At 43.0% G+C, this 18,867-nt stretch overlaps 1 protein-coding gene across 1 annotated transcript in view; it reads right to left on the reverse strand.

The window, feature by feature from the left end:
• Positions 1-6,348: 6,348 nt before the first annotated feature.
• Positions 6,349-18,867, reverse strand: part of LOC310775910 (NACHT, LRR and PYD domains-containing protein 3-like) — an 86,652-nt gene continuing 74,133 nt past the window's right edge. Inside the window, exon 13 of the mRNA XM_083636034.1 lies at positions 6,349-8,416. Coding sequence (XP_083492160.1) covers positions 7,884-8,416 — 533 coding nt within the window. The 3' untranslated portion in view covers positions 6,349-7,883. The remainder of the gene's footprint in view (positions 8,417-18,867) is intronic.

The following is an 18,867-nucleotide window of genomic DNA, read 5'->3' on the forward strand; positions in this document are numbered from 1 at the left end:
TTTTTTTGTTTCCAAAAAATGTATATACATGATATACATGTTGGAAATGGACTCTTCAGTTGGACCACTATCATTGTTAATAGCCGACCACTATAAGACGGAGATATAAGAAGAAAGGGAGGTGAATACGTTTTTTATTTTTGGACTTATCAAATTTATTTTGTTTCATTTGTGCTAAAATTTACAATGTATTTTTTATACAAACGTGTAAATAATGACCTGAAATACAGATGTTATTCTCTGAACGACACATTTTCAATGCTGCCGACGACGGCCTGCGTTCAAGCTAACGATGATCATGGTGATGACTGTGAAGGTGGTTGCTCTCAGAGGCTTTTGAACCAGAACTACGTTTCCCTAATCTTTCAATTTAATTAAACTAAGCAAATCAGTTTAACGAAAATAAAACTAATCTTTGCTCCCCCAACTGTGACAGCTGTGTCCACAGGTACTGCAATGACAATGATTTTAATATTGATTTTGCTGTCTGCTTTCATGTGAGTTATGTGTCTGTAACAAACATGTCTGCTTTCATGTGAGTTATGTGTCTGTAACAAACATGTCTGCTCTCATGTGAGTTATGTGTCTGTAACAAACATGTCTGCTTTCATGTGAGTTATGTGTCTGTAACAAACATGTCTGCTCTCATGTGAGTTATGTGTCTGTAACAAACATGTCTGCTTTCATGTGAGTTATGTGTCTGTAACAAACATGTCTGCTTTCATGTGAGTTATGTGTCTGTAACAAACTTGTCTGCTTTCATGTGAGTTATGTGTCTGTAACAAACATGTCTGCTTTCATGTGAGTTATGTGTCTGTAACAAACATGTCTGCTTTCATGTGAGTTATGTGTCTGTAACAAACATGTCTGCTTTCATGTGAGTTATGTGTCTGTAACAAACTTGTCTGCTTTCATGTGAGTTATGTGTCTGTAACAAACATGTCTGCTTTCATGTGAGTTATGTGTCTGTAACAAACATGTCTGCTTTCATGTGAGTTATGTGTCTGTAACAAACATGTCTGCTTTCATGTGAGTTATGTGTCTGTAACAAACATGTCTGCTCTCCAGGGCCGTAGCCAGGGTTCCGAAATAGGGGAGGTCCAGCAAGGGGAGGCGGAAACGGGCGCCGCCGAAAAAAAATTGAGGTTTTTTTCCCCCCTTTTTAAGCCATATTTAGAGTAATATATCATTTTAAATCAACATTAGGATTATACTGTTGTGATGTCATTATTCAGCGTTTGAAGCTCAATTTGGGCCGTTTGAAGCCCAATTTGGGCCGTTTGAAGCCAGATTTGGGCCGTTTGAAGCCCTATTTGGGTCGTTTAAAGCCAGATTTGGGCCGTTTGAAGCCTGATTTGGGCCGTTTGAAGCCCAATTTGGGCCAAGTCCAATTTTACAATGAGATGCACCCACTTTAAACCTGAATAAAGTAATAAAACCACTAGTAAACCAGTAGGCGGCGCCTGGCCTGCTGTTCAGTGAGTGGCCTGGCCTGGCCTGCAAAAAAAAAAAAAAAAAAAAAAAAATTTTTTTTTTTTTTTTTTTTTGGCAGGCTGAAATATTAGGGGAGGTCCGGACCTCCCCGATCTCATAGCTAGCTACGGCCCTGCTGCTCTCATGTGAGTTATGTGTCTGTAACAAACATGTCTGCTTTTATGTGAGTTATGTGTCTGTAACAAACATGTCTGCTTTTATGTGAGTTATGTGTCTGTAACAAACAGGAAGTAGTGTGTTAGGGTATGGACCATGCAGCTGGGTCATCAGCCAAAGATCATTAACAATCTGTACAGCCTCAATAAAACCTTTTGTAATATATTAGTCTGGACTATCTTTGGTGTCTCAATTAAAGACAAATATCACCTTGTTAATCCACCTTATATATACACCTGTTTTACTGTTTATCTGAATCCCATGACTTTTCTTTGCTGGAAAATGTACGTGTGTGTGTGTGTGTGTGTGTGTGTGTGTGTGTGTGTGTGTACGTGCACGTGTGTGTGTGTGTGTGTGTGTGTGTGTGTACGTGCACGTGTGTGTGTGTGTGTACGTGTACGTGTACGTGTACGTTAGGGCTGTGGCGATTCACTTATCTCCCGATTCGATACTATCACGATTCTTGGGTGCCGATTCGATTTATATTGCGATTCTACGATTATTGCGATTCGATATTACGATTTATTGCGATTTTTATTTTTTTATTTTATTTTTTCGGTTTGTTTGCTTTTTTACACTAGATTAGAACATGGGAAAAGTTGAATCATACACTAGAGACTGTATATTATATATCATGAGTAGGGCTGGGCGATATAGTTAAAAACAGGGGCGGACTGGGATCATAATTCAGGCCGGGCATTAGATACCAAGCAGGCCAGGCCGATATGGGCCAACGCGCGTGAAATTTGGGCCGTTTCAAGCCAGATTTGGGCCGTTTGAAGTCCAATTTTACAATGAGATGCACCCACTTTAACCCTGAAGTGTAATTATTACTTCAGACTAACTAATAAAGTAATAAAACCACTAGTAAACCAGTAGGCGGCGCCTGGCCTGCTGTTCAGTGAGTGGCCTGACTGCAAGCACAAAAAAAAATTTTTTTTTGCAGACACAGCATCCTACACTTGCATCACAAGGTAAGATCAACTCATGATAACCACTGAAATGTTAGACAGGAACAAAGTGATATGATAATTTTTTTATTTATTTATTTATTTATTTTTGCGATTATCGATTCTGGAATAAAAGATCGATGCAAAAAATCGTGACATTAAAAATCGCGATACTTAGGTGAATCGATTTTTTCCCCCACCCCTAGTGTACGTGTAGGTGTGTGTGTGTGTGTGTGTGTGTGTGTGTGTACGTGCACGTGTGTGTGTGTGTGTACGTGTAGGTGTGTGTGTGTGTGTGTGTGTGTACGTGTGTGTGTGTGTTTTCATTGGTTGCTTGATAGCGTTCCGGGGGACAACAAAAGCATTCCAACATCCATGATTCCAGCCCATAAAAGCATGTGACCCCGTCACTATGAAAGCTGCCATCTTCCAACTTCCAAAGTGACAATGTGTCACCATGACAACACTGCTGCTCCACTTCTAACCTGCTTCAGTGTGTCACCATGACAACACTGCTGCTCCACTTCTAACCTGCTTCAGTGTGTCACCATGACAACACTGCTGCTCCACTTCTAACCTGCTTCAGTGTGTCACCATGACAACACTGCTGCTCCACTTCTAACCTGCTTCAGTGTGTCACCATGACAACACTGCTGCTCCACTTCTAACCTGCTTCAGTGTGTCACCATGACAACACTGCTGCTCCACTTCTAACCTGCTTCAGTGTGTCACCATGACAACACTGCTGCTCCACTTCTAACCTGCTTCAGTGTGTCACCATGACAACACTGCTGCTCCACTTCTAACCTGCTTCAGTGTGTCACCATGACAACACTGCTGCTCCACTTCTAACCTGCTTCAGTGTGTCACCATGACAACACTGCTGCTCCACTTCTAACCTGCTTCAGTGTGTCACCATGACAACACTGCTGCTCCACTTCTAACCTGCTTCAGTGTGTCACCATGACAACACTGCTGCTCCACTTCTAACCTGCTTCAGTGTGTCACCATGACAACACTGCTGCTCCACTTCTAACCTGCTTCAGTGTGTCACCATGACAACACTGCTGCTCCACTTCTAACCTGCTTCAGTGTGTCACCATGACAACACTGCTGCTCCACTTCTAACCTGCTTCAGTGTGTCACCATGACAACACTGCTGCTCCACTTCTAACCTGCTTCAGTGTGTCACCATGACAACACTGCTGCTCCACTTCTAACCTGCTTCAGTGTGTCACCATGACAACACTGCTGCTCCACTTCTAACCTGCTTCAGTGTGTCACCATGACAACACTGCTGCTCCACTTCTAACCTGCTTCAGTGTGTCACCATGACAACACTGCTGCTCCACTTCTAACCTGCTTCAGTGTGTCACCATGACAACACTGCTGCTCCACTTCTAACCTGCTTCAGTGTGTCACCATGACAACACTGCTGCTCCACTTCTACCCTGCTTCAGTGTGTCACCATGACAACACTGCTGCTCCACTTCTCACCTGCTTCAGTGTGTCACCATGACAACACCGCTGCTCCACTTCTAACCTGCTTCAGTGTGTCACCATGACAACACCGCTGCTCCACTTCTAACCTGCTTCAGTGTGTCACCATGACAACACTGCTGCTCCACTTCTAACCTGCTTCACTGTGTCACCATGACAACACTGCTGCTCCACTTCTAACCTGCTTGAGTGTGTCACCATGACAACACTGCTGCTCCACTTCTACCCTGCTTCAGTGTGTCACCATGACAACACTGCTGCTCCACTTCTCACCTGCTTCAGTGTGTCACCATGACAACACCGCTGCTCCACTTCTAACCTGCTTCAGTGTGTCACCATGACAACACTGCTGCTCCACTTCTAACCTGCTTCAGTGTGTCACCATGACAACACTGCTGCTCCACTTCTAACCTGCTTCACTGTGTCACCATGACAACACTGCTGCTCCACTTCTAACCTGCTTCAGTGTGTCACCATGACAACACTGCTGCTCCACTTCTAACCTGCTTCAGTGTGTCACCATGACAACACTGCTGCTCCACTTCTAACCTGCTTGAGTGTGTCACCATGACAACACTGCTGCTCCACTTCTAACCTGCTTGAGTGTGTCACCATGACAACACTGCTGCTCCACTTCTAATCTGCTTCAGTGTGTCACCATGACAACACTGCTGCTCCACTTCTAACCTGCTTCAGTGTGTCACCATGACAACACTGCTGCTCCACTTCTAACCTGCTTCAGTGTGTCACCATGACAACACTGCTGCTCCACTTCTAACCTGCTTCAGTGTGTCACCATGACAACACTGCTGCTCCACTTCTAACCTGCTTCAGTGTGTCACCATGACAACACTGCTGCTCCACTTCTAACCTGCTTCAGTGTGTCACCATGACAACACTGCTGCTGCACTTCTAACCTGCTTCAGTGTGTCACCATGACAACACTGCTGCTCCACTTCTAACCTGCTTCAGTGTGTCACCATGACAACACTGCTGCTCCACTTCTAACCTGCTTCAGTGTGTCACCATGACAACACTGCTGCTCCACTTCTAACCTGCTTCAGTGTGTCACCATGACAACACTGCTGCTCCACTTCTAACCTGCTTCAGTGTGTCACCATGACAACACTGCTGCTCCACTTCTAACCTGCTTCAGTGTGTCACCATGACAACACTGCTGCTCCACTTCTAACCTGCTTCAGTGTGTCACCATGACAACACTGCTGCTCCACTTCTAACCTGCTTCAGTGTGTCACCATGACAACACTGCTGCTCCACTTCTTACCTGCTTCAATGTGTCACCATGACAACACTGCTGCTCCACTTCTAACCTGCTTCAGTGTGTCACCATGACAACACTGCTGCTCCACTTCTAACCTGCTTCAATGTGTCACCATGACAACACTGCTGCTCCACTTCTAACCTGCTTCAGTGTGTCACCATGACAACACTGCTGCTCCACTTCTAACCTGCTTCAGTGTGTCACCATGACAACACTGCTGCTCCACTTCTAACCTGCTTCAGTGTGTCACCATGACAACACTGATGCTCCACTTCTAACCTGCTTTGTAGAAACTCTGTCATGTCTTTATTTAGCTTAAATACATTTCAGTCTAAAGAAAGACATGACAGTAATGTAACATGACTTGTTAACACACATTATGCACCTTGTGGTTAGAGTGCATGGAGAGAAACTCACCTGGAAGAAAACACTTCTAGTCCTATTTTACAACATGGGGTAGTGGTGCACTCTTGTGGCCGAAATTAATATTACAAGAACAAACAATTTAAAAATTAGCCTAATCTCCCCACACACACACACACACACACACACACACACACACACACACACACACTTTCAACACGTACATAAAGCCTGTTTGATGTGAAACAGTGAAGAGAGTCTTCTGCCTGACAGAAACACACACACACACACCATCAGTGTTGGACAGTAACTAGTTACTATAGTAACACATTACAGTAATAATATTACTTTCTCCAGTAACAAGTGGTTATGAGGAGAAGCACAGATCAGGTGATGGAATCAGATATTTACCAAGTTTCTCATTATTATTCACATAAAACAAGACATGATTGACAGCAGAGAGAAAGAGAAAGTACAACATGAGGATTTGGAAATTTATTTCATCATTAATTATATGTCAATATTGTGGCAACACAGAGCACAGGTTCCAACGCCGTTAAGGCACATATACCATGAAGCAGTTTGATATAGAAGTAGAAGTCTTTATTATAGAGACAAATAGAGAAGTGTGTTGATGAAAACAGCTCTACACAGCACAGTGATGCAGGCTGATTGTGAACACAAGGTGGCAGTACAGTGTAACAATGAAGTCAAAGCAACAAAAGGAAATCTAAACAGAGCAAGTTAAGGCACTAACAGCTCCACAGCCTGCTGGGGTTCTGCCCACTACTCCTGTACACCAGGGATACTCAACTTGCTTTGCCCGGGGGCCACTTTCGTGAAATGATAGAAGGCCAGGGGCCAGTTAATAAACACACAATATACATTTTTCTGTAGTGGATTGTAGGTTTTTGGGCTGTCAGCCGGAGTTTAGTCTGACAATGTTGTGTACAACGGATAGTTAGTTCGGTTAAGTTAGTTAGGTTAAGTACATACATAAGTGCCTGGGTAGTGAGCAGACGGTGGTATTTGACAATTTCGCAGCTAAATCATAGATTATTGAAAGATATTCCATATTCCAGACTGAAATGCTATAACAGAAGTAGAGTATTGGCCAGAATGACATGAACATTTGGACACTTATTCAGCGGGTAACTTGCATGTTGCGTTGCAATTCCATCGCGGGCCACACAGGGGGCGCCCGCGGGCCGCATGTGGCCTGCGGGCCGCAAGTTGAGTATCACTGCTGTACGCTGTCCCTGATTACAGGCGCTCCACACAGCAGCACTGTGAGAGAAGGAATACCAGACGCCTCTCTGATAGGGCTGTCAACATGAATCCTTTCATCGATGCATCGCATGTGAATCCAATCAAAGACAGATCATCGCTGAATCCTTTGTTCACATTTCTGTTGACATTCAGATTTTAAAGCACTTTCTAAGTAAAAAAGGGAGTTGATATTTATCTGACTGCTTGTAGCCATGTGCAGTAATAATATAGATTCTATATTATTACTGTTCTAGATGTAATGTTCTCTAGATTCTAGAACATTGAGGATAATATAATAATGTAGATCAGTCATTCTCAACCTATGGTACGCGTAGGTTGTGGAACCTTGAGGATGTGATACTTGGAGCTGAGATACTTTACATTACACACACACACAGCTCTCTCTCTCTCTCTCTCTCACACACACACACACACACACACACACACACACACACACACACACACACACACACACACACACACAGGGTCTCTCTCTCTCTCACACACACACACACACACACACACACACACACACACACACACACACACACACACACACACACACAGGGTCTCTCTCTCTCTCTCTCTCTCTCTCACACACACACACACACACACACACACACACAGAACCTGAGAATGTTGTATCTGTAATTCAAAAGAGGAAAGGAGAGGAGAAACTGCCTCCTCTACAGTCCGCCATGACCTGAACAATAAGCGCGTGTGTGTGTGTGTGTGTGCGTGTGTGTGTGTGTGTGTGTGTGTGTGTGTGTGTGTGTGTGCGTGTGTGTGTGTGTGTGTGTGTGTGTGTGTGTGTGTGATCCTGTACAGAGTGAAGCTCAGCAGCTGTGTTTGGTCACAGTGTTTCTCTCTCACTCCTCTATCTGACACAGAGACATTGAGCCACCTGTGTTAAAGTGAAACCCCGGGTAAAGTGGTTCAGTGAAGGTGGAGGTGAAGGTGTGGAGGTGCATCAGTGTGTCAGAGGAAACTATGTAGAAGGACAGAGAGCCAGCAGGCCAGTCCAGATACACTGCTACTCTGTTAGAGGGGGAGGGGAGAGATATGACTGTTGATTTGTTATTGTGCCAGGCACCATAATGATCATCAGAGCAGACCAGACACCAGGACTTTTCATTACATCCAATATCACAGTCATCACTCTTTCCTTTCCTTCTGATTCCTCTGTAAGTCACTCCTATACTAACCTTTCCTTCCCTCTCCACCTCCCAGTAACAGCGACCAGTCAGACCATCTCTACACAGCAGCTGAACCCATCTGTCAAATCTCTCTGGGTGATCAGGATATGACTGCTGCTCTTTCACCCTCGTCACCTTTCTGTTGTCTTCAGACAGGAGGAGGTATCTGTTTGCTGTGTTTGGGTCCAGTGTGAATTCACAGGCATCTGATGAGACAACAAGACACAACACAGCAGTAGCTTAGAATAGAATAGAATAGAATGTCTTTATTGTCCACACATGGACATTCATTGTGTTGGTTCAGCAGCATCAAACACATACAGGGAGTTTGATAGAAACAGGTTCACATACGACTTAAACAATCCACAATCATTACAAAGAAGAGGTGTGTGTGTGTGTGTGTGTGTGTGTGTGTGTGTGCGTGTGCGCGTGCGTGCATGCGTGTGTGTGTGTGTTTGTGTGTGTGTGTGAGAGAGAGTGAGAGACAGAGAGAAATCGTGTGTGTGTGTGTGTGTGTGTGTGTGTGTGTGTGTACTAATAGGCTTACATTCCACATGGACCAACACAGTCTCTTAGAAAATTGTATAATACCAACGATATGGACCAACGTTGCTATTTTACAATTTCGGCTCGAAAAACGTAAAATATTAACGTTCCGAGTGGTTAGGGTGAGGATTAGAGTAGGGGGAGGGGTTAGAAACAGAAAATCTCCGTAAAACACGCCCAAACCCCGCCCACCGCTGTAGACGCATACGTTCCCATTTTACTATTTCTTAGCCGACATTGTAAAATAGCAACGTTTGTCCACAAACGTTGCTATTTTACAATTTTTTTGGAGATCGGGTTGCATGGACACATAGAGAATGTTATTTAAAGGAGAATTTCGGTTTTTTACACCACGGTCCTCATTTCCAGCTTAAAATATGATGTTTTCTACCCACAAATACTTTTGGGTTCATTCGGATCCCCACAGAAGTTTTGTCGCACCGAGTACACTCCTCAAACACTCAAACAGGCTAGAACGAGAGCCTGCGGGGCATGCTGCTTACACTCTGTAAATTACACTTTTTCAGTCACATCGCGGTTCGTTATGGTTGTAAATATAATTATGAGAACATGAAATAGATATCTAACTAACCGTCCTCTGCTCCCGAGTGCCGACAGCCCACTCCGTTTGCTGTCCGGGTGTCCATCACATAACATCTCCCGCTGCTGTTGTTGTCGATATGTGGCATGATTCCACACGAGCGGTAATGGAATTGAAACGTCCATAATCTTGACATCAGATATCTATAATAATGCCAAGCTAGAAGCTAAGCTAACAACAACACACCAGAGAGCGAGTCAACTCTGATCTGCCCCGGATGGGCTTACAGTGCTTATGTACTTCTTCTGTGGTTTCTCTTCTTCTACTGTAAACAAACAGAAGCGCTTCTCACTGCATCTTCCCAAGCACATCCGGGGCACCCGGACAGCAAACTGTCGGCACTCGGGAGCAGAGGACGGTTAGTTAGATATCTATTTCATGTTCTCATAATTATATTTACAACCATAACGAACCGCGATGTGACCGAAAAAGTGTCATTTACAGAGTGTAAGCAGCATGCCCCGCAGGCTCTCGTTCTAGCCTGTTTGAGTGTTTGAGGAGTGTACTCGGTGCGACAAATCTTCTGTGGGGATCCGAATGAACCCAAAAGTATTTGTGGGTAGAAAACATGATATTTTAAGCTGGAAATGAGGACCGTGGCGTAAAAAACCGAAATTCTCCTTTAACTTGAAATATTTTGGAAATAAACATTTTACAGCTTGATCCAAACTCAAAATGGAGAATTAGCAGCTTAAAGTGTTACTAGATGCATGAATGTAGTGAATTAAACTTTGAAACACGTCTCAGCAACAGAAAGAAACCTTCTTTACAACAGATGTCAGGTGTGCAGGGACAAAACATTGAAACTACAGCTGTATAATATAAATACACACGTTACTATTGTGTACGGCAGCGTAGAGCTGCCACACTGGGAAAAAAAAATATTTTCAGTATCTCGTTATAATGAGATAAGTATCTCGTTATAATGAGATATTATCTCGTTATAACGAGATACTTATCTCATTATAACGAGATAAGTATCTCATTATTCTGAGATAAGTATCTCAGAATAATGAGATAAGTATCTCGTTATTCTGAGATAAGTATCTCGTTATAATGAGATAAGTATCTCGTTATTCTGAGATAAGTATCTCATTATTCTGAGATAAGTATCTCGTTATTCTGAGATAAGTATCTCGTTATTCTGAGATAAGTATCTCGTTATTCTGAGATAAGTATCTCGTTATTCTGAGATAAGTATCTCATTATTCTGAGATAAGTATCTCGTTATAATGAGATAAGTATCTCGTTATTCTGAGATAAGTATCTCGTTATTCTGAGATAAGTATCTCGTTATTCTGAGATAAGTATCTCGTTATTCTGAGATAAGTATCTCGTTATTCTGAGATAAGTATCTCGTTATAATGAGATAAGTATCTCGTTATTCTGAGATAAGTATCTCGTTATAATGAGATAAGTATCTCATTATTCTGAGATAAGTATCTCATTATTCTGAGATACTTATCTCATTATTATGAGATATGAACTTTTCTCATAAGGAGATGCCAACTCCACATTTCCTGTGAGATAGGAAGAAGAGAAGCAGCCTGCACATCGGAGAAACTGAAAATGGCTAATTTAGACCGTTTAATCAAGTTCTATTTCATGCTTGGGTTGAAACATGGTGAGATTCTGCTATTATTGAGCAACGTAGATGGTATTGTGATCAGTATGCGTACATTAAGAAGGATGTTAAAATCTATGGGACTGTATAGAAGGAAGAATCAGTCCGACCTATTGGAGGTGGCATCATTTCTCATTGATCAGCTGGAAGGGCACGGAAAGCTGCATGGATACAAGCTGCACCACCTGAATTGCATCCAAGCAGGGTATGTTGTGACCCAAAGTACCGTGAGGCATCTGTTAAAAATCCTGGACCCCCATGGTGTTGAACAAAGACGGAGAAATCGCCTGAGGCGACGCATCTACATTAACCCTGGTCCTAACTTCATGTGGCATGTGGACTCGTATGATAAACTAAAACCATACGGCATATGCATTAATGGAGCGATTGATGGCTTTTCAAGACTTATGGTATGGCTTCATGCCTATTCAACAAACAGCAACCCCAAGGTCATCGCCAGTTACTTCATAGCAGAAGTTGAAAAGAAGATGGGGACAGCTGCTAGAATTCGTGCAGATTTGGGAACAGAGAACGTCACCATGGGAGCAATGCAGAGATTCCTGCGATGGAGCGACAGGGATGAGCACGCCAGAACTTGTTTCATCACTGGCTCCAGCAATCACAATCAGCGCATCGAAAGTTGGTGGGCTTTTTTGAGAACGCACCATGCCCAGGATTGGATGAATCGATTTCAGAGATTGAAGGACAATGATTGTTTCAGTGGCGACTTCCTGGACAAGCAGCTTGTATTGTTCACCTGTCTGAATATCATCGAGGTAAGCATCTCTCTCTCTCTCTCTCTCTCTCTCTCACACACACACACACACACACACACACACACACACACACACACACACACACACACACACACACACACACCTGCGTGTTTGACCCAGATATTAATAGCCTACTTAATATCTTTACACAATAATTTCAAATCCATCTTTAATGGCATGAGCTATTTGCACAGACACACAAGTTGTAGCTGGCTGCAGAGGCAATTCCTACAGTATAGGCTACTATTATAGACGTTATATATGTTTTTTTTAATCACTTGCAAATGGTCTTCAAATTATAGGCCCTAAAACACACTTTCTGTCAATAACAAGCGCAAACCTTAAAGCCCCTTTTCCCTCGGACCCCCCCCCCCCCCCTCCACCTATATCCCCTGGCCTAGCCACTCCACCTACCCAACCCTGGAATCCTGACTGTCTACCACCTTCCTATCCCTATGCCGCCCCCCCACTAAACTTGAGTGCCCTGACTTTTCCATCACCTGACCAGGTGGGGCCGCTGGCCCAGTGCCTTGGCAAAAATGCCATTACGCCTATATGCAGTGAAATATTGTTGTTCATTATTTAAAGATTATGAGAGCCTATATCTGCATGTATCTCAACTAAAAATAAGGAATTCTACAAAAATAGTAGTAGGCTACTACAATACAAATTTAATGACCCTCTTCAAAACACGAATGCGCGCACACACACACACACACACACACACACACACACACACACGCGCACACAAAACGCACTAGTGATGTACACAGTGGTTACTGAACAGAACTCATTACTTACACACACACACACACACACACACACACACAGCGCGCGCACACACACACACACACACACACACAAACACACTACTCATGTACACAGTGGTTACTGAACAAAACACATTAACGGTTAAAACAGGCCTGTTTCTAACAAATGGGAAATTGCAAATACAAATCTGTGTGGATTTTTTCAGCTGTGAACATTATGTGCAGATCCTGCACAAAATAGCTGCTATACTTCTTCAACTTACTTGCAAACCATTAACAGGTAAAACTTTGAAACCTCACAATAAAACAAAGATAACCAGACAAATGCTCCACACACACACACACACCTGATCATACATACATGTATATACATGCATTACTGAAATTCGTGAGTGCCTTGATGGTCAACCCCCCACCTAAAGCTGAAAGTGTGAGTCATACCCCCCCCCCCACAAGAGATATAGGCCCATCATTACATCCAACTCCTTCCTTTCTTCATTAGATACGATTTGTGTGTGTGTGTGTGTGTGTGTGTGTGTGTGTGTGTATGTGTGTGTGTGTGTGTGTGTGTGTGTGCGTGTGTTAGACTAACGAGATACGTATCTCGTAATATCGAGATACGTATCTCGTTAGACTAACGAGATACGTATCTCGTAATATCGAGATACGTATCTCGTTAGTCTAACACACGCACACACACACACACACACACACACACACACACACACACACACACACACACACACACAACGCAGAGTAGGCTACCTGGGCATGCCGCCGGTGTAGCTGCCTGCATTTGCTGCTCACCGGTATGAATTGAGACATCACCATGGCCCATAACATGGATACTCCACTGTTGGCATTTTTAAGAAATCGCGGTGTACCTGAAGAGTATCTCTCACTAATGCTACAAGAAAACGTGAGTGTTGTTTTTGGACAAAATGATGACCAGCGTATAGGCTAGCCTAGTAGCATGTTTCAGTAGCCTGTTGATACAGTAGCATGTTTCATTAGCCTGTTGAGCTAGCAAGTTATATCGTGTCATTAGACCAAATTAACGTTACATTTCAAATCATGTAGTTGAGCACACACCCAACTAGACAAGCCAAAGGCAGCCAGATAATCATGCCCAACGGGATGTAGTAGCCGTAGGCTACGCCACCCTGCTAACTTTACTGACAACAGATGAAGAGGTGCTGTGTTTGTAGCCCAGGACTGTCGCTCCTGAAATGGCTAGTGTGTTTACTGCTTTGATGACTGTAGCTACATTGACACGTTATCCCAACTAAAATTGTGTTAAAAAAAATATATCTATATCTAGCTACTCCAGCCAGTGTTTGCTGACAAATACAAAGTGATCCAAACAATCAAATAATTAAAACAAAACTATAAAACCAAGCACAGTCATGAAGCAGGGACATCTTTCCCAGACTAGCAGTATCAATGCCACAGGCATGTATTGCTTATGTCTCTTTAACCCCCCCCCCCAAATTCACTTTGCCTTATTGTTTACAAACAATGCTGCCAAAGCATGAGGGTTGTGTGTGTGTGTGTGTGTGTGTGTGTGTGTGTGTGTGTGTGTGTTGGGTGAGGTTTGAGGATGGGTGGGATGCTACTGGTCTTGTCCATGAGTGGTAATATCTCTCTCATTCACAGATTGATGCCTCAATCATTGAATTCATGGATGATGGCGCTCTGGCAGGCTACATCCCAACATATGGAGATCGGATTGGAGCAAGGCGCTTCTGTTTGGACAAAGACAAAGGTGCAACTGCAAAAGAACCAAAAAAACATTCACTGCTTGAAAAACTAAAGAAAAAGATGGGGATCGGTGACAAAGATGATGAGAATTCTGAGCATGAAGAGAGTCCTGCTTCAAAGCGACCAAGAAGACATCTGAGACATAACAAAGTGGCTGAAAAAAAAACTAGAAAAGTTGAGTTGGGGTGGATTCACGAAGGTAAACAGATCAGAAAACGGAGGGGAGGAGGGACCAGGACCCTTGATGTCGATAAAGAAGCAAAGAAAGCGGACATATTACAGTATGCTAAAGAGCTTTTCTTCCCAAATGGAAAATCTAAATTAGGAAGGTTTGAGACCTTTATTTGTGATATATTAGACTATCAGGAGGAAGCTGTACTTGATGAAAATGTCACAATTGTGGAACTGTACAACGTACTAAGAATGGGAGTGATACGATTTTATCTGTGCACTAAGTGCCGGCCAGATGATGACATAGAATCAGATGTGAACAACGATGACGAAGAAGCAGATGTGAACAACGATGACGAAGAAGCAGATGTTAACGACGATGAAGAAGAAGGCGTGAGCAACCATGCACAACACAGAGATACAAATGAAGATGATGAGCAGCTGGCTGATGTTGTCCTCGTGTCAATAGATGGATACAGGGTTGATGATTTATCTGACACTGAGGTGATGATAGGTCCTTTTTCTGGAGAACCTTTGGCCTTTCAACTGGATGACACCTTGATATCTCAACCCAGCCTGCTGTTTGAAGAGGATGAGCTGATCACCACCATTACCCATCTCCTGACAGACACCGACACAGCATCTGCCAGTGATGAAGCAAACAGCACAACTGCTTCGTATGAAGTTGTAAATGTCCTGATAAAACTTCACAGGGTCAATCTCCTGAATGAGATGATTAGCCAGTTCAAGGATCCAGCACTACTCAAACATCCCCTGAAATACACTTACATAGATGAAAGAGGAACTGATGCAGATGGCGTATCAAGAGATGTGTATGCTGCATTCTGGGCAGAGTTCATGGACAACGCAGCTGAAGGGGAAGAACTGAGAGTTCCATTGCTGACTAACAAATATAAGGACGAAGAGTGGAAATCCATCGGCCGAATTCTGGTGAAGGGATTTCAAGACCATGGATACTTCCCCTCTCGCCTTGCCCCAGCTTGTGCAGTGGCACTCATATTGGGGGAGAAGGAGGTCTCGACTGAGATCTTGTTTGACTCTTTTCTCCTGTACATAAGTCAGTCAGAGAGGGATCTGATAACCACCGCCTTAAAAGAAGATCTTTTAGCTGTGGACAGTGAGGAAAAGGATGAGCTACTTGATCTTTTGGATCGGATGGGTGTGAGAACACTCCCAACACAAGATAATCTGAAACAACTTCTTCTAGATGTGGCACACAAGCACTTAATCCAAAAACCAAGATATGCAGTGGAAAAAATGGCAATTGCTTGCCATGTCCTAAAACAAACTTTTGTCAGACCACAGGATGTTCAGAGAATGTATGAGGATATAAAGCCAACAACAAGAAAGCTTTTGAAGTTGTTGAATGCATCTCCTACAACTCAAGCAGAGAACCAGAGCTTTCGATTTCTGCAACAGTACATCAGAGGACTGGATGATGCAGGCCTCAGGAGGTGGTTAAGGTTTGTTACAGGGTCGGATGTTATTTGTGTTAAGGAGATTGAGGTCCTGTTCACACCCTCAGTTGGACTGACACGAACACCAGTAGCGCATACCTGTGGGCCAGCTCTAGAACTGCCAAGGACATACAATGAATACCCAGAACTACGTAAGGAAATGGACAATATACTGATGGCTAAAAACTTTGAATTCAGCTTAATGTAAGCTAACTAACTTCCTCCTCCCAGTACTAACCCATACAATGTAGAATGTTGATATTATAATTTTGATATGTAATATGAAGAAGTAAAGGAGAAGTCAAATGTATTTATGGGTGGATAAATACAGGTACTGTATGTACCTTGGGGGGGGGGGGGGGTTGACCACCAAGGCACTCAAGAATCCCAGTAATGACTGTATGAGGAAGTAACGCAGAAGCATAATGGGGGGGGGGGGGGGGGCTTGGGATTAATACACTTGAAAATAAAAGGTTGAGGTCAAGTTTGAAATTTGGCTCTAAGACTCACACTTTCAGTTTTACAGTAGTTCTCCTTTTTTATAGAGCAGTTGCTTTATATTTGGTGCCAGAGCCTCATTTCAACACAAGTTTAGATAGTGAGGCTTAGAATGATTTGACATCTCCAGAACACCTCACAGATGCAGTATTTTACAAACTCTACAGTCCTCTCTTACTAAACATGGTAATTCACTGCCTTTGATTCAGATGGATGGAAACTAAGATTGATTCAGAGGAGACTCACTGTTCCTGTTAAGAAACCAAACCACTTTGAGTGACTGATTTTATTTGTGCATTATTTCACATTATTTCAACATTTAACTTTTGGGCTGTGGACCTCTGTTGTCAGAGTTGTCAAATAGTGAAGGCCACTTCATTTTGTTACAGTAGGATACAGCTGTAAGGACTGAGTGATTACTACCGGCCATTACTCAAGTTCATCCACTATACTAACCCATACACTCAAGAGTATTGATTGGGTCCATTCAAAAGGTAAATCGTATCTAATGAAGAAAGGAAGGAGTTTGATGTAATTATGGGTGAAGACATACAGTATATCTCTTGTGGGGGGGGGGGGGGTAGGACTCACACTTTCAGCTTTAGGTGGGGGGTTGACCATCAAGGCACTCAAGAATTCCAGTAATGAATGTATGAATGAATATGATCAGCCAAAGCAGGTGTGTGTGTGTGTGTGTGTGTATGTGTGTGTGTGGGGGGGGGGGTGATACTGTGTAGCATTTGCCTCGTTATTTTTGTTTTATTGTGAGGGTTTCAAAGTTTTACCTGTTAATTTAATGGTTTGCAAGTAAGTTGAAGTATAGCAGCTATTTGTGCAGGATCTGCACATAATGTTCACAGCTGAAGAAATCCACAGATTTTTACTTGCAATTTCCCATTTGTTAGAAACAGGCCTGTTTGAACTGTTAATGAGTTTTGTTCAGTAACCACTGTGTACATGACTAGTGTGTTTGTTGTGTGTGTGTAATGAGTTTTGTTCAGTAACCACTGTGTACATCACTAGTGCGTTTTTGTGTGTGTGTGTGTGTGTGTGTGTGTGTGTGTGTGTGTGTGTGCGCGTGTGTGTGTGTGTGTGTGTGCATGCGTGTTTTGAAGATTGTCATTCATTTTTTATTGTAGTAGCCTACATTGTATTTTTGTACTTTTCTACCCGTTAATGAGTTTGACTGACCAACTGGAAGCACAATACATTTACACGTGAGAAGTTCCAGGTGATCTCACTGCAGGCTTCACTGGTCATATGTTGTGATGACTGTTCAGTCATTTTTACAGTAAATGAAAATAAACAGTTGCACTTTGTTCAAATGAATATTCCGTGTCATTTCTTGTATTGATGAAAATGTTTTAGTTATACAGATTGTGCAAAAACACCCACAAATGTCACTGAAATATTTCATGTCCTTGTTATCTGGAAGATGAGGGAGCCTATTAAGGGTCTAATTGTTTATTTCTTTCCTGAAGCCCAAATCACACATTGAATCAGAATCAGAATAACTTTTGTCTTGGTACACATAAGACCACACACTCAGAAATACATTTATACATCAGTTATTCATACATACTTCTTCATTGGATGACCCTTTATATTAAAGCAGGTTGAGTGGCCAGAGGTTTCGGCCTCATGCCATGTAGGGCCATCAAACCACTCATCAACCCATCAACTTGTAAAAAAGTGGGTTGCATAGCACAGGGCTTTTCAAATGATTGTGACCAGTGACAAAGCAACCTGAGGACCACTGGATTGAGTTACATGGTAAATACCTTCACAGACCACCAGGGGGCCACAAGTTCATGACTTGCCCTGGCTTGGTGTCAAAGGCTATTCACCTTATGTATCCCGGCCCACTTGACCCAGTTGTGTTATGACTTCCTGTTGAAAACACCAGCTGTTTTACCTGGTCACTAGTACTGTACTGGTACAGGAAATGTAAACACAATAGGAAGTGACTAGCTGAGCCCTGTGTTGGAACATAAGGTGAATAGACCCTTCTCATGGGGGCCATTTTGTGTCAAAAAGGCAGGGTAAACACAGCACTGCTCCAGAGCTCGAGGGAGAATTTACAAGTCTTTAAGTATGTGCGCCCTCAGGAAAAGATAGAGCTCTATGGCTTCATCTGCTGTGGTGGGTGAGTGTAAGAAATGTTCTGCCATTATAAGGCAACACAAGTTGAATACTGTTTCATCACAAGGATGTGGTCCCCTCTGAAGACATTCTTCTTTACAAGCGTCCACCGCTTGCTGAGAGACCACTTTCAGGTGATCTTGTCCTCCAAATAGACAAGGGATTGTGTACATGAGAAGTGGACGTCCACTTGGAGCTACTGCATTTCTGCTGTTGCGGATAATGTGGGTATTCCACAAATGTGTGACTCGCTGCAGCTCTTCCTGCAGAAGAAAAAAACATGATTTAAG

The sequence above is a fragment of the Poromitra crassiceps genome (genome assembly GCF_964638095.1).
Source record: "Poromitra crassiceps genome assembly, chromosome: 4".
NCBI lineage: Eukaryota > Metazoa > Chordata > Actinopteri > Beryciformes > Melamphaidae > Poromitra > Poromitra crassiceps.